The sequence below is a fragment of the Leptonychotes weddellii genome, chromosome 3 (assembly GCF_054177405.1).
Source record: "Leptonychotes weddellii isolate Sample4059 chromosome 3, ASM5417740v2, whole genome shotgun sequence".
NCBI lineage: Eukaryota > Metazoa > Chordata > Mammalia > Carnivora > Phocidae > Leptonychotes > Leptonychotes weddellii.
Genome location: NC_138371.1, coordinates 29,016,140 through 29,035,136, shown reverse-complemented (window position 1 = coordinate 29,035,136; position 18,997 = coordinate 29,016,140). Strand labels below are relative to the sequence as shown.

Here is an 18,997-nt window from a genome sequence, read left to right as displayed (position 1 = left end):
GTTTGACCTCTTTAACCTCAGTTTCCCCATCTGTGAAATGGGCATAAAGATGACTGTCCTATTTATTTACTTCACAGGTTAATATGGAGTTCATATGACATAAAATAGGAAAAACACTTTGTAGCCCTATTAATGTAGGCCACAATTACTAACTTAAGTCAATGTTTTTTCCACATTGCCTTTTAGGCTTCATCTTCTTTTGAAATCCAAGCATTAATAGAGTTGGTGAGGAGGGTCCTTTCAGGGGCAGGGTTCCTTCTCTGGTGCTTGGAACCATACCTGAGAGATGGTTATCCACTCCACCTGTGCAAAGAGTTGATTATTAAAATAGTAATTGACCCGGGCGCCTGGGTGGCTCAGTTGGTTAAGCGACTGCCTTCGGCTCAGGTCATGATCCTGGAGTCCCGGGATCGAGTCCCGCATCGGGCTCCCTGCTCGGCAGGGAGTCTGCTTCTCCCTCTGACCCTCCTCCCTCTCATGCTCTCTGTCGCTCATTCTGTCTCAAATAAATAAATAATAAAAAAAAATCTTTAAAAAAAAATAGTAATTGACCCATTTACAACAGGCAAAAAGGGAAAGTTTTTTTGTAACCAAATATCATGGAAGTACAAGTAACTTCCAATTTTCTAAAAGTCAACTGTATCACAAGATTCACAGATTATCTGTGGGAAATCTTTTAGCTCTCACTGCCTTACTTATAGGGAGCAGATAAGTACCTTTTCACCTCAAATCTTACTCTTCATGTTGCCTGTTGTTAAGGAGTTGTGAGGGAAAGAGGTTTGAGGTTACAGCTTCCTGTCTCCACACCTTTAGCTGATTTAGCTGCTAGGAAAGGCTTTGAAAGCAAAGCACTAAATTCATCATCAAAACAACTTGTTAATTCAGTTAGAGAAATGTCAGTCAAGCGAATCTTTTGATACCAGAAGCAAATACAAGTGATGGACTGACAATGTTTCTCTTTGAATGCTGTAGGTTTGACCTAGGTGGACTTGCCTGACTACTTACAAGAAGGAAAACCAAATATCCACAGGGAAAGGCTAGGTCTGCTAAGACCAAATTAACCTGAGAAGGGTGCTCTTCAGTCCTAGTATGAAAGGACTCAAGTACAAGTTAGTATAGGGAAGCTAAATATTTCTCTAGTGTCTTCTGAGTCTGGGTATATTCTTAAATTTTACAATGTGTTCTTAAATTATTTGAAGTCCCGTGGATTCCCTGAAACTCAGAGAACCAAAAATACATTTCAAAGCCAAATATCATTTGATTTTTCCATTACTGGTAGCTGTGACTTATCAACGTTAATACTCCACTCCAATAGAGTAAGGTGTGCAATTTCACAATGCTCCATTTTAAGAAAAAAATAAGTATTGTGTCTACCGTAAGTTATAATGACCACATATATTCAATATCATTTAGAGAAATTGGTAATCTTTTTCTGCCACCAAAAGTGAATTTCTTTCATTTAGTGTGTCTTCAAAGCAGATGTAGATTTTGAAGTCCTATGAGATGGTTTCTCACTTAGGCTTCTCTACATGATTGACATGAACCAAGGTGGGACCAAGGGCTATCAGGATATAAATGTTGAAAACAAGAAGTTCTATCAACCAGTCCTTAACTTGGGTTGAACCCAAGGAGACCATTGCCACACACTAGCACATATTTGGCAAACCACTTCAAGCATAGCACCTAGCTTTAAAATTATGTGTTGACATGGAAGACAGAAAAAAGTAAACATTGACAAATACATTGGATGTCTCTTTTCATCAAATGGTCATGTAATCAATATTTTTCAAGCTCTTTCCCAACAAATTTTAGTAAAAGGAGTCACACAAAAAAGGGCTTTTCTTTCCCCTTTGCAGTTGTTGGATGTGCCATCAGCCAGGAGAATACTGAATATGTAACAGCCAGTCACGACCCTGAGATCTTGGATTGCTCCTCTCTGAGAGATTGCTCAATTTGTAGTGCTGAGGTAGAATGGGTTCAGAGAAATCCCCTTAACCATGCCGAGGTTTGAATTTGGAGGACCCATGGATGAACAGAAGGAAAGTCTATCTTCTAGTTATCTCACTATATTATGCTTTGTGAAGGAAAAACAGATTCGGGAGAGAAAGACTACCACTTCTCCCTTGTGAGAACAGAAAACAGTGAACTAAGCTCCAAGGAGTCAACTGTGTTCCCAGGAACTTTTGAGGTAACTCGTATTCTCTTTGCAGTGGTCTCTTAGGCTGGAAGAATGTCTTTTTCATAGCCCAGATGTCTAAACGTCACCTCAGTTTCTCATAATGAGTGAAGAAGAGAAGTAGGCAAAAGAAAAACAGGATTACTTACTGGTTGGTGTGTATGGCCTGAGGATAATCATTTTTAACTCCTTCTCCCTCCCTCACCACATCTAAGCCAATGCTGAGTTCTGCCAGTTTTAACCTGTAACTATTTCTTGAGCTCATCTACTTCTCTGTAATCCTAGTTCAGACCCTTATCACCTCTTGCCTAGGCTACTACGACTGGATACTAACTGGTCTCCCTGCTTACATCCTCGTGCCCTTTAAATTTACCCTCCACCTTTTTACTAAAGTGGTATACATAAAATGAAATCACCTGTCTGCTTAAGATACTTCAATAGGTGCTCATCTCCAGCAGGAGAGCCCAAGCTGTGAACCATGCTTGTTTTGCCAGTCTTGCCTTTTACAAGTCATGTACCAGCAAAACGGAGACAGCTGTAATTCCCCACATCTGCCATACTTTTTTACCTCCTTATCTCCTCTGCATAGAATCTTCTTTTTTTCTCTTTGTCTTGTGTTCCCCGTAGGCCACTACCTCACACCCTTTTCTCCACCACACACTCTCCTACTTCACTTCACCCCCTGACACAAAGACTCATCTTGCGAGGCTTTTACTTAATAAACTTGTTGAATACATGTATGCATACTTCCACACTCAGGTCCGCAGTCACTTTCAGAAATCCTTAGCTGGTTCTCCAGTTGCCTGCAGAAATGCTGTGCAGATCACTGTGCCACTATTTTAAAAGCAGCTGTTTATGTATCTTTCTTTCCCACCAAACTGGAAGCTGCCCAAGGATAGAAACTGAGCCCTGTTCATCTTTGGGAAATAGATTTTTTCTCTTCTGTGTGCATCTTGGGAGGGTGTCACATTCTGAGTGATATCAGACATTCAGCAAACTACTGGAGTATAGATGCTAGAGCTTCTTTTCCTTCTTCCGTCTCTTTTCCCCCTCTCTCCACCTCACTGTGGGTGCTGGGAAAAGGAAGCCAAACCTGGTCACCATCCAGGGTTTCTCTCCAGCTTTCCTTGGTTTTCCTGTTTATGCTCCCTTTTATTGCTCTAGCAAAGAAGTCCTATGCTCATTTTTTTCCTTATGTCAGCTCTTAAAGGCAGAGCAGGAAGAATTTGACTGCCCCTTAACACAGAATCCCAATAATTAGGAACAGAAACAATCCCCAGAGGGCTCAGTAAGCAGAAACACCAATGCCTGACCTGGACTCCTTGAAAAGCAGGGGGAGATGTTGGCATTTCTTGCTGGGTTTGGTTCTTTTAATCAGAACTGGACCAGTGATTCTTTCTAAGTAAACAAAGAATAAAACCAAGCAAAATGAAATACAACAAAAAACAAGTTGAATTTCCCTATCATGACAGGTTGAAACTTTTGGTTCCTTACATGTGTTTTTCAGTGCTTTTAGGCGGTGTTTGAATGAATGATAAATTAAGCTAATGTTGTTGAGACACAAATTTTGAATAAGGATTTAATGAGATGGTAGTCAGACCTAGCTGCTTATAACAATGACACAGTCAGATTACCACCTTTCACTTATTGATTATTTAATGAGATCCTGTCGTTCACACCGTAGTATACAAAGAAACGTAGCAGATTGTCCTTGCTCAAAGAAGACCTGGAAACTGGAAGTCCAGAGGAAATAAATAGACACAAATCAAGAGCTCGAAGCATATGAAACAAGAGGTGTTCCACATGTAGAACCTGACCAAATGGCAAATGAGTGATACAGATAGTAATCATTTTGAGACCTGAGAAGGGAGAAACACTCTAGGCCATGAACTTAGTTGACAAAGTATGGAAAGAGGAATGCGCACACAGTACTATGCTGGGATGTTAACTTAAAACAGTCCGGCTAATTGGGGAGATTGGGTTTGAGGAGATGAGGCTGGAAAAACCTGTGGAGGCCCTAGGAATTGAGGATAAGAAATGAGTTTTCAATTGTTAAATCACTGGTTCTCAAACTTGACTGCAAATTAGAATCTCCTGAGAAACTAAAAATATTGATGTCTGGGTCCTATACACAGAGATTCTGATTAAATTGGCCCAGGAATCAAAGGTTTTTAAAAACTGCAGCTGATTCTAATATGCTGTCAGCTTGAGAAATCTGTTACACGATCGTGATTTTCAACCCTCACTAAATATTAGAATCAAAGGGGGGAATTTTTATGGCAATACTAAAGATGACCCACAGAATGGGAAAAATATATGCAAATCATATATCTGATAAGAAACTTGCATCAAAAATATGTAAAGAACTCTGATAATTCAACAATAAAAAGGCAACCCAGTTAAGTGGGCAAATGATCTGAATACACATTTCTCTAAAAAGGATAGACAAATGCTTAAAAAGCACGTAGAAAATGCTCCACATCATCAGTCATTCGAGAAATGCGTATCAAACAACAATAAGATACTGTTTCATATCCACCAGAATGGCTATAGTAACAAAAGTGAACAATAACAAGTGTTGGCAAGGAGGTGGAGAAATCAGAATCCTCAGACACTGCTGGTAGGAATGTAAAATAGTGCAGTTGCTTTGGAAAACAGTTTGTCAGCTCCTCAAAAAGTTAAACTGAGTTACCATATAACCTAGCAATTCCACTCCAGGTATACACCCAAGAGAACTGAAAACATATGTCCACACAAAAATGTGCACATCAATGTTCATAGCAGCAGTATTCATAATAGCAAAAAAGTGAAAGCAAGTGATGAATGGAAAAACAAAATGTGTATATACATACAACAAGGTATTATTTGGCCATGAAAAGGAATGAAGTTCTGATACATTTCACAACAGAGATGAACCTTGAAATCATGATGCTAAGTGAAAGAAGCCAGACAAAAAAGGCCATATATTGTATGAGCCCATTTATATGAAATGCCCAGAAGAGACAAATCCACAGAGACAGAAAACAGTTCAGTGGTTGCCAGGAGCTAGAGGGAAGGAGGAATGAGGAGTGGTTGCTAATGGGTATGGGATTTCTGTTTGGGGGCAATAAAAATACAATATTCTGGAATTGGAGAGTGGCCATCCATTTGCAATTTGTGAATTTAATAAAAAACCACTGCCAGAGGGAAGGAAGGTGGGGGGGATGGGCAAGATGGGTGAAAGGGGGTGGGAGATACGGCTTCCACTTGTGAAATGAGTAAGACATGGGAATGAATGGTACGGCATAGAGAATACAGTCAATGGTATTGTAACATGGTTGTGTGGTGACAGACGGTAGCTACACAGTGGTGAGCATAGCATAACTATAAAGTTGTTGAATCCCTATGTGGTACATTGTGTGTCAACTATACTCAAAGAGAACAAAATAAAGCCCAACCACTGAATTGTATACTTTAAAAGGGTGAACTTAAAAGAAAAGAGTGGCTTTATGGCACATGAATTATATTTCAATAAGTTGTGTAAAAAAATGAGAAGAAACAATACAAATCCCTTCTCCAATCCAGCATAGACTAATTAAATCAGAATTTCTGGAAATGGGACCTGGACATAGGTTTTTTTTTTTTTTTTTTAAGTTCTTGATGTACAGCCAGAGTTGAGAACAATGCAGGTGACAAAAAACTGCTAGTAACTTAGTTCTATGCATCTTCCTTTTTCCCAAAGCAAAAACAAAACACCTGACACTTGAATGCAAATCCAGGTTAAATTGGAGGTTTTATTTTAATAGATTTTTATTTTATTTGGCTCTTCAGTATGGGTGTTGCTTCAAAAAACCTTTTTTTAAAAAAATGCAAATAGGTAGACAATTATTAGCATAACCCAAAATAACAGCAATTTTTTTTTTTGGTCTGTATTAAATTTTGAGTCAGAGACACAAAGCCATTCATTGTTTTCGAGAAATTCATTGTTTTAGAGTAAAGGAAAATTTAGAGAAATTCGCGAAGTTGATTCTTAGTGGTTAAGTGGTCTATTTCTCAGGTGGTTGTAGTTTACTTGGGTTTTTAGTCGTAGTTTTACTCACCATCTATTCAGCGATTTTAGACAAATCATCTAATATTTCTGGGCCTCATACGGTCATTTTAAAAAAAGGAATATATTGTCATGTGCTAGGCAATGGGGATACAGTGGTAAACAAGATGGAATAGATGTGTTCTCTTCCTCGTGTAGGTTATAATACCTAGCTTCAGGTTCTTTGCTTTAAAAGTGAAGAAACTGAACTAGGTGGTCTCCAGATTCTTTGATCATTTACTGGAATAGCATAGAGGTAGAGAAATGGAATAGAGGCAAAGCTCTTGTACACCTCTTCCATCTCCTGTGATTTAAGGGAATGATTATGTGAAGTGCTTGAGAAGGCTCCTCTCAGAATTTGCTATGGAAGGTAAGTTCAACTCTTGGGGTTATGTCTTCTCTTACTTTTTATCCTACTCTTGGAATGGTCAACAAACAAAGTCCAAATGTTTCAAAACATTTTAATTCCTTCACAAAAGCCTGTATCACAACTTAAAGCCAGATCTATTTGTGTATCCATGTCAGGTGTTAAAAAGCCATTTCCAAGGATCCCACTCAATCAAGAAGATACACAATTATGCACGATTAACATCTTTGGAATCTTAGCACAGATTCAAAAATTCCAGATGCATAGCTGTGGTGCTCAGTGCCAACAGAAGGCCACATTCTGCCCTCCAAGTGAAAACACGCTCCATCGTTTCATTCAAAGGAGGATGAAAATAATATCAAAATGCAAACTTTTAAAGTCTCAGTATAATTATCTTCCAAAGAGCTCCTGCATCTTCATCTGCCAAGAGAAAGCCTTTGCTGGAGATCTGTTTATTTTGTTAATTAATTTGTCTTGATTTCAGGGAAAAAAAAGTCCTCACGCCCTTGTTCTAAGCAAATGATTTTTCCTTCTTCAGAAAACAAGATTTTGGTGAAGCAGTTGCCCAGGCTTGTGGTATACAACAATGAGGTCAACCTGAGCTGCAAGTATACCCACAACCTCTTCTCAAAGGAGTTCCGGGCATCCCTTTATAAGGGAGTAGATAGTGCTGTGGAAGTCTGTGTTGTGAATGGAAATTACTCTCATCAGCCTCAGTTCTACTCAAGTACAGGATTCGATTGTGATGGGAAATTGGGCAACGAAACAGTGACATTCTACCTCCGGAAGTTGTTTGTTAACCAAACGGATATTTACTTCTGCAAAATTGAGGTCATGTATCCACCTCCTTACATAGACAATGAGAAGAGCAATGGGACCATTATCCATGTGAAAGGTAACACACAACTCTACCAGTGCACTGCTCTAAAGTAATGGTTTTCAATGGCAGTCTTGAAAACTAGGTCATGATCAGTGGTGGGGTTGGATAAATCCCAGAGAGGAAGTCTACACATTCTACACTAGTGATATTTTGCATATTTTGATCCCTTTCCCATTCTTCTACAATGTTCAGAAGGAAAGAAATGTACTCAAGTGCCACTTCCATGTTGTTTAACCCGCTCTGTTCTATTTTTCAGAGAAACATCTTTGTCCAGCGCAGCCGACTCCTGAATCTTCTAAGCCATTTTGGGTACTGGTGGTGGTCGGTGGAGTCCTAGTTTTCTATAGCTTGCTAGTAACAGTGGCTCTTTGTGCTTGCTGGGTAAGAGAAGCAACACTGCTTTTGTGTAACTTTTCCACTGCACGTGTAATCTGAACATGTTCAAGAATTTTGCCCATGTGGTTCATTTTCTGTTTAACATGTGGTTGTTATTATTATTGCTGTTATTTCCCTGCTAGGTTTGGGTAGGTTCTCTTTTAGCCTGTTCAACTTTATCTGAGATGAAAATCTAATGTGAATTCAATTTTCCAGACGGCACTAATTAGGTGGCCAGGCAGAATAAGAAGCTAAATGGGTAAATTGGGGGTGGGGTAGGGGGTGGGAGTCTTAGGGCCAGTTACTTTTCTTCTTCCCCTTTTGCAATATCATAATGATGTATAAAATAGTTTTAATATATACATATGTATAAAAATCTAAGCAACTTGGGAATCTAGGCACTGAAACCAATGAACAATTTTGGTTCAGGGTCAAAAATTGTGAGAAATTTGGCTACTGAAATTATGCATTCAAACCTAGCAAAGAAACTAGGTCTGTTTATCTGAGTCATATTTTTATCTCCTCTGAAGCAGTTGAATTTTGTGAGGCCAAGTGTGGTTGCTGTCATTATGAAACCATAATGGGAGTTAGACTTTTCTGAGCTCTCAGCACTGAATTAGAGTTTACCAATTTGTGCAAATGTTCATGTCATGAACCTGGCGTATTTTTCTTTACCTTCTTCAAAGTTGAAATTTTGAAACCATCTTGATGACCATATCCACTGTTAAGATGGTGCTCCCTTGCCAACGATCTTTCCCTTACTCAGAAATCTCCCTTTCTCATGTACACAGTGTGAGACAGAATATCTCCTGCATTGATTCCATGCTGTCTTTGAATTTTTTACTATAAGTTAGATGCATGTATGAGTCATTTCTTCAATAAGAAATGTATGCTCCTCAAGGATAAAGGACCATTTCTCTTGATATTCACCATCCATCTGGTATTAAGCATATTTAATTCTTAATGAGTGCTTATCAAATTGATGAATTGATAACCCTCATAAAGGCGAAACTAAGGACTTAAATGAACATATCTTTAAGGCATATTCTTTTTTTTTTTCTTAAAGATTTTATTTATTTGACAGAGAGAGACAGCGAGAGCAGGAACACAAGCAGTGGGAGTGGGAGAGGGAGAAGCAGGCTCTCCGCTGAGCAGGGAGCCTGACGTGGGACTCGATCCCAGGACCCTGGGATCATGACCTGAGCCGAAGGCAGCCGCTTAACTGACTGAGCCACCCAGGCGCTCTTTAAGGCATATTCTACACATTTAACTAAGCCATATATGGGTCAGTGATTTCTGGAACCCACACCAGGTGAAACTGTCGTATTTACTAAAGACCTGGTGCTGGGGTGGGGGGTAGAGGTGAGGAGGGCAGCCTTGGGTTCACAGTCATGTAAATGATAGATCCAGCCTGGGATTCTTTTATTTTACTTTTTTAGAAGATTTATTTATTTGAGAGAGAAAGAGCGTGACTGTGCGAGTGCGGGGAGGGGCAGAGGGAGAGAATCCTCAAGCAGACTCCCTGCTGAGCACCGGAGATGGGGCTCGATCTCATGACCCATGAGATCATGACCTGCACTGACACCAGGAGTCCGATGCTTAACCGACTGAGGCATCCAGGTGTCCTGCCTGAGATCCTTTTAAACTCTGTTGGCCTATTTCCAAAGTTTGCCTCTCGATCTTTCCCCACATGCTTCTAACATTTTGGAAGACTCTAGGGGCAGATAGACATTTGTTAGGCTGCCTGTTGCCTAATCTGTCCCTTCTGTAGGGTAGGGAACAAAGTGGCTGTTTATTCCTGGAAATCTTTTATACTAGATAGCAACTTGATATTTACCTGTCTTGCCTCTTCCAAGTTGCTCAGCCCTGGGAGCCTTTTATGTAGAGAAATATTGCTTAAATTCTTCCTCTGATGTCAGTTGAGTCCCTCATCTTTTTGGATCTTGGGGTCTTCATACAAGGTACCTTCCCACTTTGAACCTCTGTGGTGTTTGCCAGTGATTTTAGAATTTAGAATCTTAGCCCTTATTTTTATCCCTTGGGAATTTCAACTTCTTAATCTAAAATATAGGTGTGGTGGCTTTATGGGTCCACTTCCAGGACAGGGGCTCCCTTGTAATATGCTGACTTAGGGCAGTGTAATTTACCAGCTTTCCAGGAATTCATTTGGGGAAAAGTACTTTAACTTTCAGTGGCCAGAAGGGTACTGCTCATCATTTAAAACTTATTGTAAATACACATTAGAATATCAGTTACTATAATCAGGCACTAATTTGCTCAGTGATGGGAATCACCCAGAGGAACAAAAGCCACTTCTCATTTTCAGTGAATTTAAGCAGTTCACTTTCAACTTGGAAACCTCATAGATACCATGGGTTTTTCTTTGGTAGTACACTTGCTTTGTCTTGAGAAAACTTAACTTTGGTCTTACTCTGTTTCATAAGTTCCCTGTGAATTAGGAAGAGCCAGTGGTTGGCATGATCTTATCTTCTGTGGCCTCTTATAGTCAATTAGATTGTCCAATAAGAACCCTTTGGTTTGCATCTCAACCTAGGTCTTTGTACTCTCTGCCCAAAAGGGTGTGAAATAAATATATGTCTATATTTCATAAGATAACATCGCATTTTTCCCCTTGGCTCATCTTTTCTTGCTGCTATTACTGTTTAAGCCACCAGCACCTTGTTGAGCAAGGCAGCCAGGCCATTAGGGATTCCTAGAGGTTAGCCATTTCCTGGGTCCTATTCCGGGAGCCTATTTTTGGCTGGTCAGCACTATGCCTTGGTGTGAGCTGTTGTTCTCCGGAACTCCCTGAGGGCTTATGATGAGCTACCACAGGCGGTTGTAGGCTGAGTGGGTTCCTGGGAGCAGCTGCACATTCTAGCCCAGCTTTTGACCTGTTGCTGGCATTTGAATAAATAAAGTGCTCCCCTGTGCCAGGCTGCTGCCGAACAGCACCTGTTACTGTCACTCAATCCTCCACTCACTCAGCTGAGCTGGTAAACCTATTCTCTTTCTTAGTCTAAAGGAGCCTTTTCGAAAACACGATCTTCTCCACTATCAGTCACAATGTGGGGAACGTGGACAGTGTGTGGATAGGTGGTATCTGCCTTTAAATTCAGTGTGCTCTTGAAGACTGTGCCTTGAAGTGAATTGTGTCTTGTTGCTGCTTCCAGGAAACAGGCGGGTGAGGGTGGGGGTGGAGGAAGGGCAAAAGAGGAGTGGTCCTGAAATCCCACATCTTTAGCAGACATAGCAGAATGGGGAAGGGGCAGAATAGAGGACCCAGTCACACAGACACATAAGGCGAGTCCTCTCCACACACATAGGCAGGTGCACACGGACACTGTGGGTTCTGGATTGTGTTCCCAGCCGTGCATGTGTCATTTCCATCCCACTGTTGGGTTTACAGCTTAGTGGACTAAATCCACCATCTGAAAACACCATGAGGGGAAGCATGGGAGCTGAATGAGCAGATCTTTCAGAGTCTTTGGGCAACCCGGAGAGCCTCAGACCCGAGACATCTTCATTATTGGGGCTTCTCTACCAGCTATAGTTGTATTTCGGTGTCTGGAGGCAAAGACTGCCATTTGGGAGTCTGGCAAGGGAAGTCCTCAGAGCTGGAGTAAGTACTAAAATGCTTGCCAGGTATCAGCAGCAGCTTTCCACATTTATTTGGGGGCAGAAGTTTCTCCTGCCCTGGCATAACCCTGTGCCCAAGAGAACTCTAGTCCTTATTTATAGAAAGGATGTAGAGCCACGATGTTTGAAGAGAAACTTCCCTCACCCACTGTGTTTCCATGGCTACCTCTCTTGAATGAATCTCCCAGTTATGTCTGTTTAATGCTGTCCTCTTCTTAGTTTCAGCTGGATTATCCATCCATCATTCAAATCCCAAATGACCAAAGCTGAATTTGTAACCTTCTCTTACAAATCTACTTCTCCTACTGTCCTGCCTTATATCTATGTATGGAACAGCCTCCTTCCAGTCTCCCAGGCTCAAATTATCGGTCATCTCTGGGGATGAGCAAGAAGGGAGGGTCAAGCAATCCAACAATATTCATTCTAAATTTGGTCCCATATTTTTTATCCATTACTTCCTTTTCATTCCATTCCTTTTCATGATCAGACTTCTTAGATCAGGATTTCTCAGTCTTGGCACTATTGACATTTTGGGCTGGGTAGGTCTTTGTGGATGGGGACTGCCCTGTGCACCATAGGGTGTTTAGCAGCATCTCTGGCCTCTACCCACTAGATGCCATAACATTCTTCCCAGTTGTGACAACACAAAATGCCTTCAGACATTGTCAAATGTCCCCTGGGACAAGGGAAAGGGAGCTGGTGGGGTCAAGGAGGAGACTTAGGAAGTCTTGGGCAGCTGTATATATGGCAGTGGCACTCACTGAAATAGACACACCGGGAGAGGACCAGACTTCAGGGGAGGATCTGAGTTTCGTTTTGGACATGTTGAGTTTGAAGTACCTTTGAGGTCTCATCCAGAGGTATAAATCTGGGTGAATAGGTGGTAATTGAAGCTGCAAATGGGGATGAGTTTGCCTAGAGAGAATGGAGTGAATAGAGGAGAAGGCCTGTGAGGAGCTCTAACACTGAATGGCTACTTAGAGAAGGGTAAGCTTGCAAAGGAGGCAGTGAAGGAGCAGCCAGAAAGGTAGGATGAAAACCAGTATGGTACCATCTCACAGAAGGCAAAGTGGAACAGTGTCTCAAAAAGGCGAGAGTAATCATTAATAGAGAATGCTGCCGAGAATTCAAAAGATGAAGACTGAAAACATGTTAGTTGGATTTAGTAATGTGGAGGCCAGTGTTTTTCAAGCCTTTCTTTAACACTTGCTCATGTTCATTTGACAAGGAAGGTGTGAAGGGCTCAGGGAGGAGTGCATGAAAATAAAGCCAGGGCAAAAGTCACCTGCTCACTTACCTGTTCAAGGGTTCATGTCATTCACATGCCATGTATCTACTTATGCATCAGGCCAAGTGTCAAGAAATAGACATTTTTTTTTCTTCATAAAGGGAATTCTGAATTCAGAAACCTGGGTAGCTATTTTTTAGAATTTTTATGGGTCTTTTATCAAACATGTAAAATTTACCATCACATTGGTTCAGGAAAGATGCTCCTAAACTCCAGTCAAAACTATGCTAAGATTCATGGTGCGTGTAACTCTTGCTCTGGGTTTAGTATTGTCCCTACTTCCCTCACCCCTGATAGAAATTCATCCAGAAGGAGCTGAATCTCAGGAACAGAGACTGAGTGACACTATTGTCTTTATGGAAACGTACGTACACATCAGAGAATACGAATGTAACTAGTTGTCTTGAAGTATACCTCTCCACTAATTTGGACTCCAGAGCTAGGAATTTACGATTATTTCAGACTCTAGAGGGGTGAAAGTCCTCTTGGATTAATGATGGAAAAATGGCTTGTTAAGCAAATGACAGATGTAAGAAGATTGCAGTGGGGATGCCTAACCTTTTCAAAGGAGGAAGGGCCTTCAAGAGTATTTACATATCAACAGTGGATATGTTAATTAGATAACACTTTTGGAACTCAAATGACTGCATTGAGGGTAATATGGGTACATTATCTAAAATACTGTCTTTGATTCAGATTTTGCATGTTAATTTAGAAGAGTTCCGAGTCGTTAGGTTTAATTAGGCACTATCCAGGTCCAAGGTACTCAATGAATTCAGGTGTATCCAGCTTCATTTGACAGTCTATGTTCTGAGTAGTTGCTCCCCCAAGTCTTAGAACTCCTCCCACTATATGTCCCTCTGTTCCGTGACCCCCTTCACAGTGACACTTCTCTTTTCTGCAGATGAAGAGTAAGAGGAGCAGGATCCTTCAGAGTGACTACATGAACATGACCCCTCGGAGGCCCGGGCCCGCCCGAAGGCACTACCAGCCCTATGCCCCAGCTCGCGACTTTGCAGCATACCGCTCCTGACACGGACGCCTATCCAGATGCGAGCCGGCTGGCAGCTCTTCACCTGCCCAACACAACTGCTCTGGATAGGAAAAACCCGCCTCGTCTTCAGCCGGCCACGGGCTCCTTTTATGGGCTCTTACTAAGCTCCCATGCCAATTTTTCTTGAATGACTAGACCACATAACATTATTTTGAGACTCTGAAGTGTAGTTAAAGAATATTACTGTGGCAGGCTCTATCTTGTCGTGCCATGACCCAAATTCCAACTTGCCATGTATTTATTGACTTAAGAGGTTGCAGTAGAAAAAAAAAAGCCGTGGATTCTGTTAACCTTGAAATCTGCTTTCTATTTCACTCCTTTCTCACTCACCTGAACATTGTGGTCAAGTGAAGTGTGATATGGAAGGACTCTTTAGATGCAGAAGAAAGGCTAGAAACTTATTCCTTTTGGTTAAATGGGGGTTAGGGTAGGAATAGGTTAGAGTGGGGGAGAGGGGAGGGAGACTTACACATTTGAACAATCATTAAAACACTGTCTCTCATTCATGAAATGAGCCACTTAGTTCCTATTTAATACTGTTTTAGTTTAGAAAGTTATAGACATTGTTTTTTTTTTTTTTTAAGAACTCTGGTCATATTTAGTCATTTTGACCAATGGAATTCCTTCGAAGCATTTTGAGGCAAACAGTCTCGCTCTCCTTACTCCTTGTGATGGGAATTCAATGTAGTATTCACAGTATAATTTGAAAAGAATAAAATAGTCCTCCCATACCAAGGATGTGTCAGGAAATGAAGGGTTACTTCTTGGCAGATCATTCCAGTCAAATCATATAGGGGGCTTCTCTGTTCCCTCTATTTCAGGTTTGGCTGGTTGGTCTCTTTGTTGTCCGTGTGGACACTGAAAGCGCATCCAGAGCAGTGATGATACTGTGAAAATGGGGTGTGGGTGTTCATGAGGGCATGGGGATGAGTCCCAAGAAACTTCTTCTGGAGGAGGAGAATAGAAGGGAATCATGCGACTCTTGCCAATGTACTGAGGCGGGGGCCAACATCTGGTGGAAGAGTTCCAGAAGACAGAAGGAGACATGGTGAGAGTTCCTTTACAGCGACTTTATATACTATAGGGCTCAGAGCTCCAGAACTCTGTGGGTTCAGCTGTGTGTTTACCCTGGAGGTCCACTGACATGGAAAAGTATTTTGGAGTGTGTCTTTTAAGACAGCATCAAAGTTCTCAAGATACCCTGCAAAGCCTGACCCCGTAAGACCTGATCTTGTCATGACCATGGATATTTTTCTGCCTCCAGTTGGGGTCAACTGGCATATGCCTGGGGACCTTAAAGAACAGCTTTACTGCTGCCTTTACAATTTGTTCAGTGCTTCGATTTACTCGGATGTTAGAGGAGTCTAGGTTTTAGAAGCAGATCAAATAGATCTGGTTCAAGTCCCATTTCTAGTTGGCCTTAGGCAAATCACTGACTTTCTAAGACTCTACTCTTCAACTATAAAATGGAGGTAATGATCATAATTGTTTGTCCCTAGAGTATAATCTCCATCAGGGCATGGTCCAAGTGTGTCTTTTGTTTTTTCTGCTCGTCCCTGGCACTAGTACCATACCTGACAAATAATGTCAGCTACTATTATTATTGCCTTATAAATAATGTATAAAGATTAAACTGGGGGGTGCCTGGGTGGCTCAGTGGGTTAAGCATCTGCTTTCAACTCAGGTCATGATCTCAGGGTCCTGGGATCAAGTCCCACATTGGGCTTTCTGCTCAGTGGGGAGTCTGCTTCTCCCTCTCTCTTTGTGCTCATGCTCTCTCTCTCTCTCGCCCTCTCTCAAGTAAATTAAAAAAAAAAAAAAAGATAAACTGGGCAATGCCCCAAGAAGGGAGAGAATACTGCAATATAATTTAAACCCACTACCCGGGCATAAGGTGCTATAAAATTTGAGAGCCTCCTAACTTCCACCATTTTCCTGTTTTGGAATATTTTAGCTTGTAATGAAATGTACAGTGTTCTGCCTCCCACTTTTATGTGTAGAAAGAGGTCTTTTTAAATTTTTTTGTGATATGGGAAGGGGAATCCTATGATTCCGGACAGAAAATATTGTACTTCGGTTGACTTTGAAATGGGCTTCCATTCCATGAATATAATTAATCCAAAGAAGGTCAAAGTCATTAGAACTTGGGTGACAAAGAACTCTTGAATTTATACTGGCTCAGGTGCTGCCTCACCAGCCTCTTGGCAGGCAGAGTTCTTTAATCCAAGTTACTAGATTGGATTTGAAAATGATAGAGCTAGAGAATTTTATGAAGAGCAATGGCAAAACATAAATTTAAAAAATGGAAAAATTTGATCTTTGGTGAAAAAATGGTTTTATTTTCTGATGGGAAAAATAAGTTTACTAAAGATGAATCACACTTTAGATTTCTCTTACTCACTCTGAACAGAGCCAAAGTAGAAATGTTAATAGGGAAGTCCATTTTCACTATTAGTATGAGCCAATGGTTTAAAAACCAAGCCAATGGTTTAAAAACAGTGGTTGGACCAATGCTTTTACAGTTTCAGATATGATAATTATGAAGAAAACAATGTCATTTGCTGCTATTATTGTAAGAGTCTGATAATTAATAGTATTTCTATAATTTTTGATTGTGAGCTCACTTATTTTGGGCTGAGCATGCCAAGTTAAAGAGACCATTATATTCTGTGTATTCAGTGGTAAAATTACTGAACTACCATGTGCCTGTTTTTAATTTGTACTTTAGTATTTGTCTTTCAGAGCAGGTATGCTTGAAAGACATTATATTCTGTGTATTCAGTGGTAAAATTACTGAACTACCATGTGCCTGTTTTTAATTTGTACTTTAGTATTTGTCTTTCAGAGCAGGTATGCTTGACTTTTGGTCATGAATCTGGAGAAAACTTGCTATTTAAAAATGGTGTGGGATAAATCTTTTTTTTTTTTTTCATAAATCTCCAGTTTAGCTTTTTAAAAAGAAACCAAACTTTCATATATTAGTTTTATTTCAAGCAAGGTACACTCCTGGTTTGTTTACTTTCTTTTAGTCACAATTTCTCATCAAACCAACGGTTTGTATCTCTAGGACGTGTGCATTCTGTGTGATGTGAATGCTCTATGAGAGAGATCAGACTTCAGTCTTGACCCCATCACTCCCTTGGGTTTACTAACCGAACCACTGGTTCTCATGGCTAATTTAATGGGGATGTTGATGGTTAAATGGGTGTCAGATCCCTCATTCCAGTTTTTTTGCAATGCTGGATAGGAACCACAGCCTATCCAGGGATTAAATGCCAAAGTGTTAAATTCAGGTACATGCTGGAGGTTGGAGATGGTGGCAGTGATGGACCCAGAACCAGGGTCATCACTGCCTTAGATCTGTTATTAACCCAAGTCAAGGACCGTGGCAAGGACTTTCTCAAGTCCTAGACTGAGTGACTTCTTGAGATTTGAGGCTCAGGAAATCTCTGTTATAGGTATATGCATACTTTCTGACCTATTCCTCCTCAAACATCACAGGCATGTTCCCACTTCAGGGCTTTTGCACATACTGTTTCCTCTGTCTGGAATGTTCTTCCCCAGATATCTACCTGGCTTGCTCCCTCATTTCTTTTAGGCCCTTGCTCAAATGTCATCGTCTACCTTAGTTAACCACCCCCTGCCCTGCCCCGCCCCACCAAACCCTATATGCTTTCCTGGCTTGCCTTTTTTCCATAGCATTTCACCCTCTCTTACACTAGATTTTTTACTTATTTATTTGTTTATTATTTGTTTCCCCAAACTAGAGTGTAAGCTCCATGACAGATGGAAAAAGTTCCTTTGCTTTGTTGATTGCCATATCCCCAGTGCCTAGAATAGTACCTGGCATGAAATAAATATTTATTGATTGAATGAATGAATTTCATATACCATATGGATTAATGGTCAGTTTAAATGTACTAATCACACTCTGAGAAGGAGAGAGACAGTTCTGTTTTCTACTTTCCTATTAATAAGTACCAAAATCCATTTTATCAGTGAAACGGGAGGTAATACATATATATACAGCCAAAATTGATGAAAGAAAACTGACGGATGGAAGTTCATTCACATTTTAGAAATTTTTGTGCAGTGAGGAAAACCAATACTGTTAGAAAAAAACATCTTGAAAAGTCATGCTAAATAAGCCACAGTCAAGACTAAGTTGATTTTCCACTGAAGTCCCCAAATCTACTCTTAATGGAATATTGACTATGTTTTAAACATTACTTTAGACTAAGATTTCTAAAAATGTTGCCTTTGTAGTTTAAATCCCATCTTACTATTGAACTGCTACTCATTTCTCTCTCTCTCTTTTTTTTGGCCCCAACAAATTCTATAAATGCCTTGCCTGGTTGTGATTCAAAAAGAGTTCAAAGATGAGAATGCTGGGGACAGACAATTTCAGCTTCTTTATCTGTCATGCTCATAACTGAACACTCCAATGGCTTGCAATAATTAAAAAATAAAAGAACAACAGTGAACAAAATTGTGGCACTTGGAGTAAGTTGAAAATTCAAATCAGACATGTTAATCACCACACACAGACAGACACACATACACAGAACTTGTGGGTAGGGGAAGGCCCTTGAGTAAGAGACACAGAGCTGGTCTGATAATTTACATAGCAGCTCCTATTTATTTCATTGCAAACTGTGCTTTGAAGGTGGCCTGAAGTCAAATAAGTGTGCCATGAAGACTTCTCCAAAGCGACTCTTCTTTGTTAAATGGAGCTCATTAAGTTAAATAAAGGTAAACTTGAAAAAGATGAGCTTGTATGTGTCATTCTACTCCAAGAAAGACTGAACTTAGCTAGTCACACATGAATTCAACTGGACAAAACAATTCAATCGGAAAGGGACAAGATTGATGAAAATTAGCCATTAAATGCATCTGCTCAATAAGCACTCCTTTGTTGGGCTAATAAAAATAGTGTAACCTAGTTCTGCAAAAAAGTTCTAGTACCTTGAAATCCAAGTTCAAAGAGAAATAAAATGCAAACTTCATAACTTCACCTAACAGACCTCCCACCATGTTCTAGCTACATAACTATGTGAATGGTGTAATCACTCATAGCCCTGAATTAACTTTTTCTCTCCAGTCTGATAAAACATAGGGATTTCTTCTAAAGCAGTACCTTTTCTGCTCTCTC

The 18,997-nt window shown here is 40.4% G+C and overlaps 1 protein-coding gene across 2 annotated transcripts in view; it reads left to right on the top strand.

The window, feature by feature from the left end:
* The window catches only part of CD28 (CD28 molecule), a 32,123-nt gene extending 13,512 nt beyond the window's left edge, over positions 1-18,611 (top strand). Inside the window, exons 3-5 of one of the 2 annotated variants that reach the window (XM_081813822.1) lie at positions 7,156-7,504; positions 7,746-7,870; positions 13,696-18,611. In XM_081813822.1, coding sequence (XP_081669948.1) covers positions 7,156-7,504; positions 7,746-7,870; positions 13,696-13,824 — 603 coding nt within the window. In that variant the 3' untranslated portion in view covers positions 13,825-18,611. Of the gene's footprint in view, positions 1-7,147; positions 7,505-7,745; positions 7,871-13,695 lie in introns of both variants that reach the window. The other variant, XM_081813821.1, reaches the window with a different exon arrangement.
* Positions 18,612-18,997: the final 386 nt, after the last annotated feature.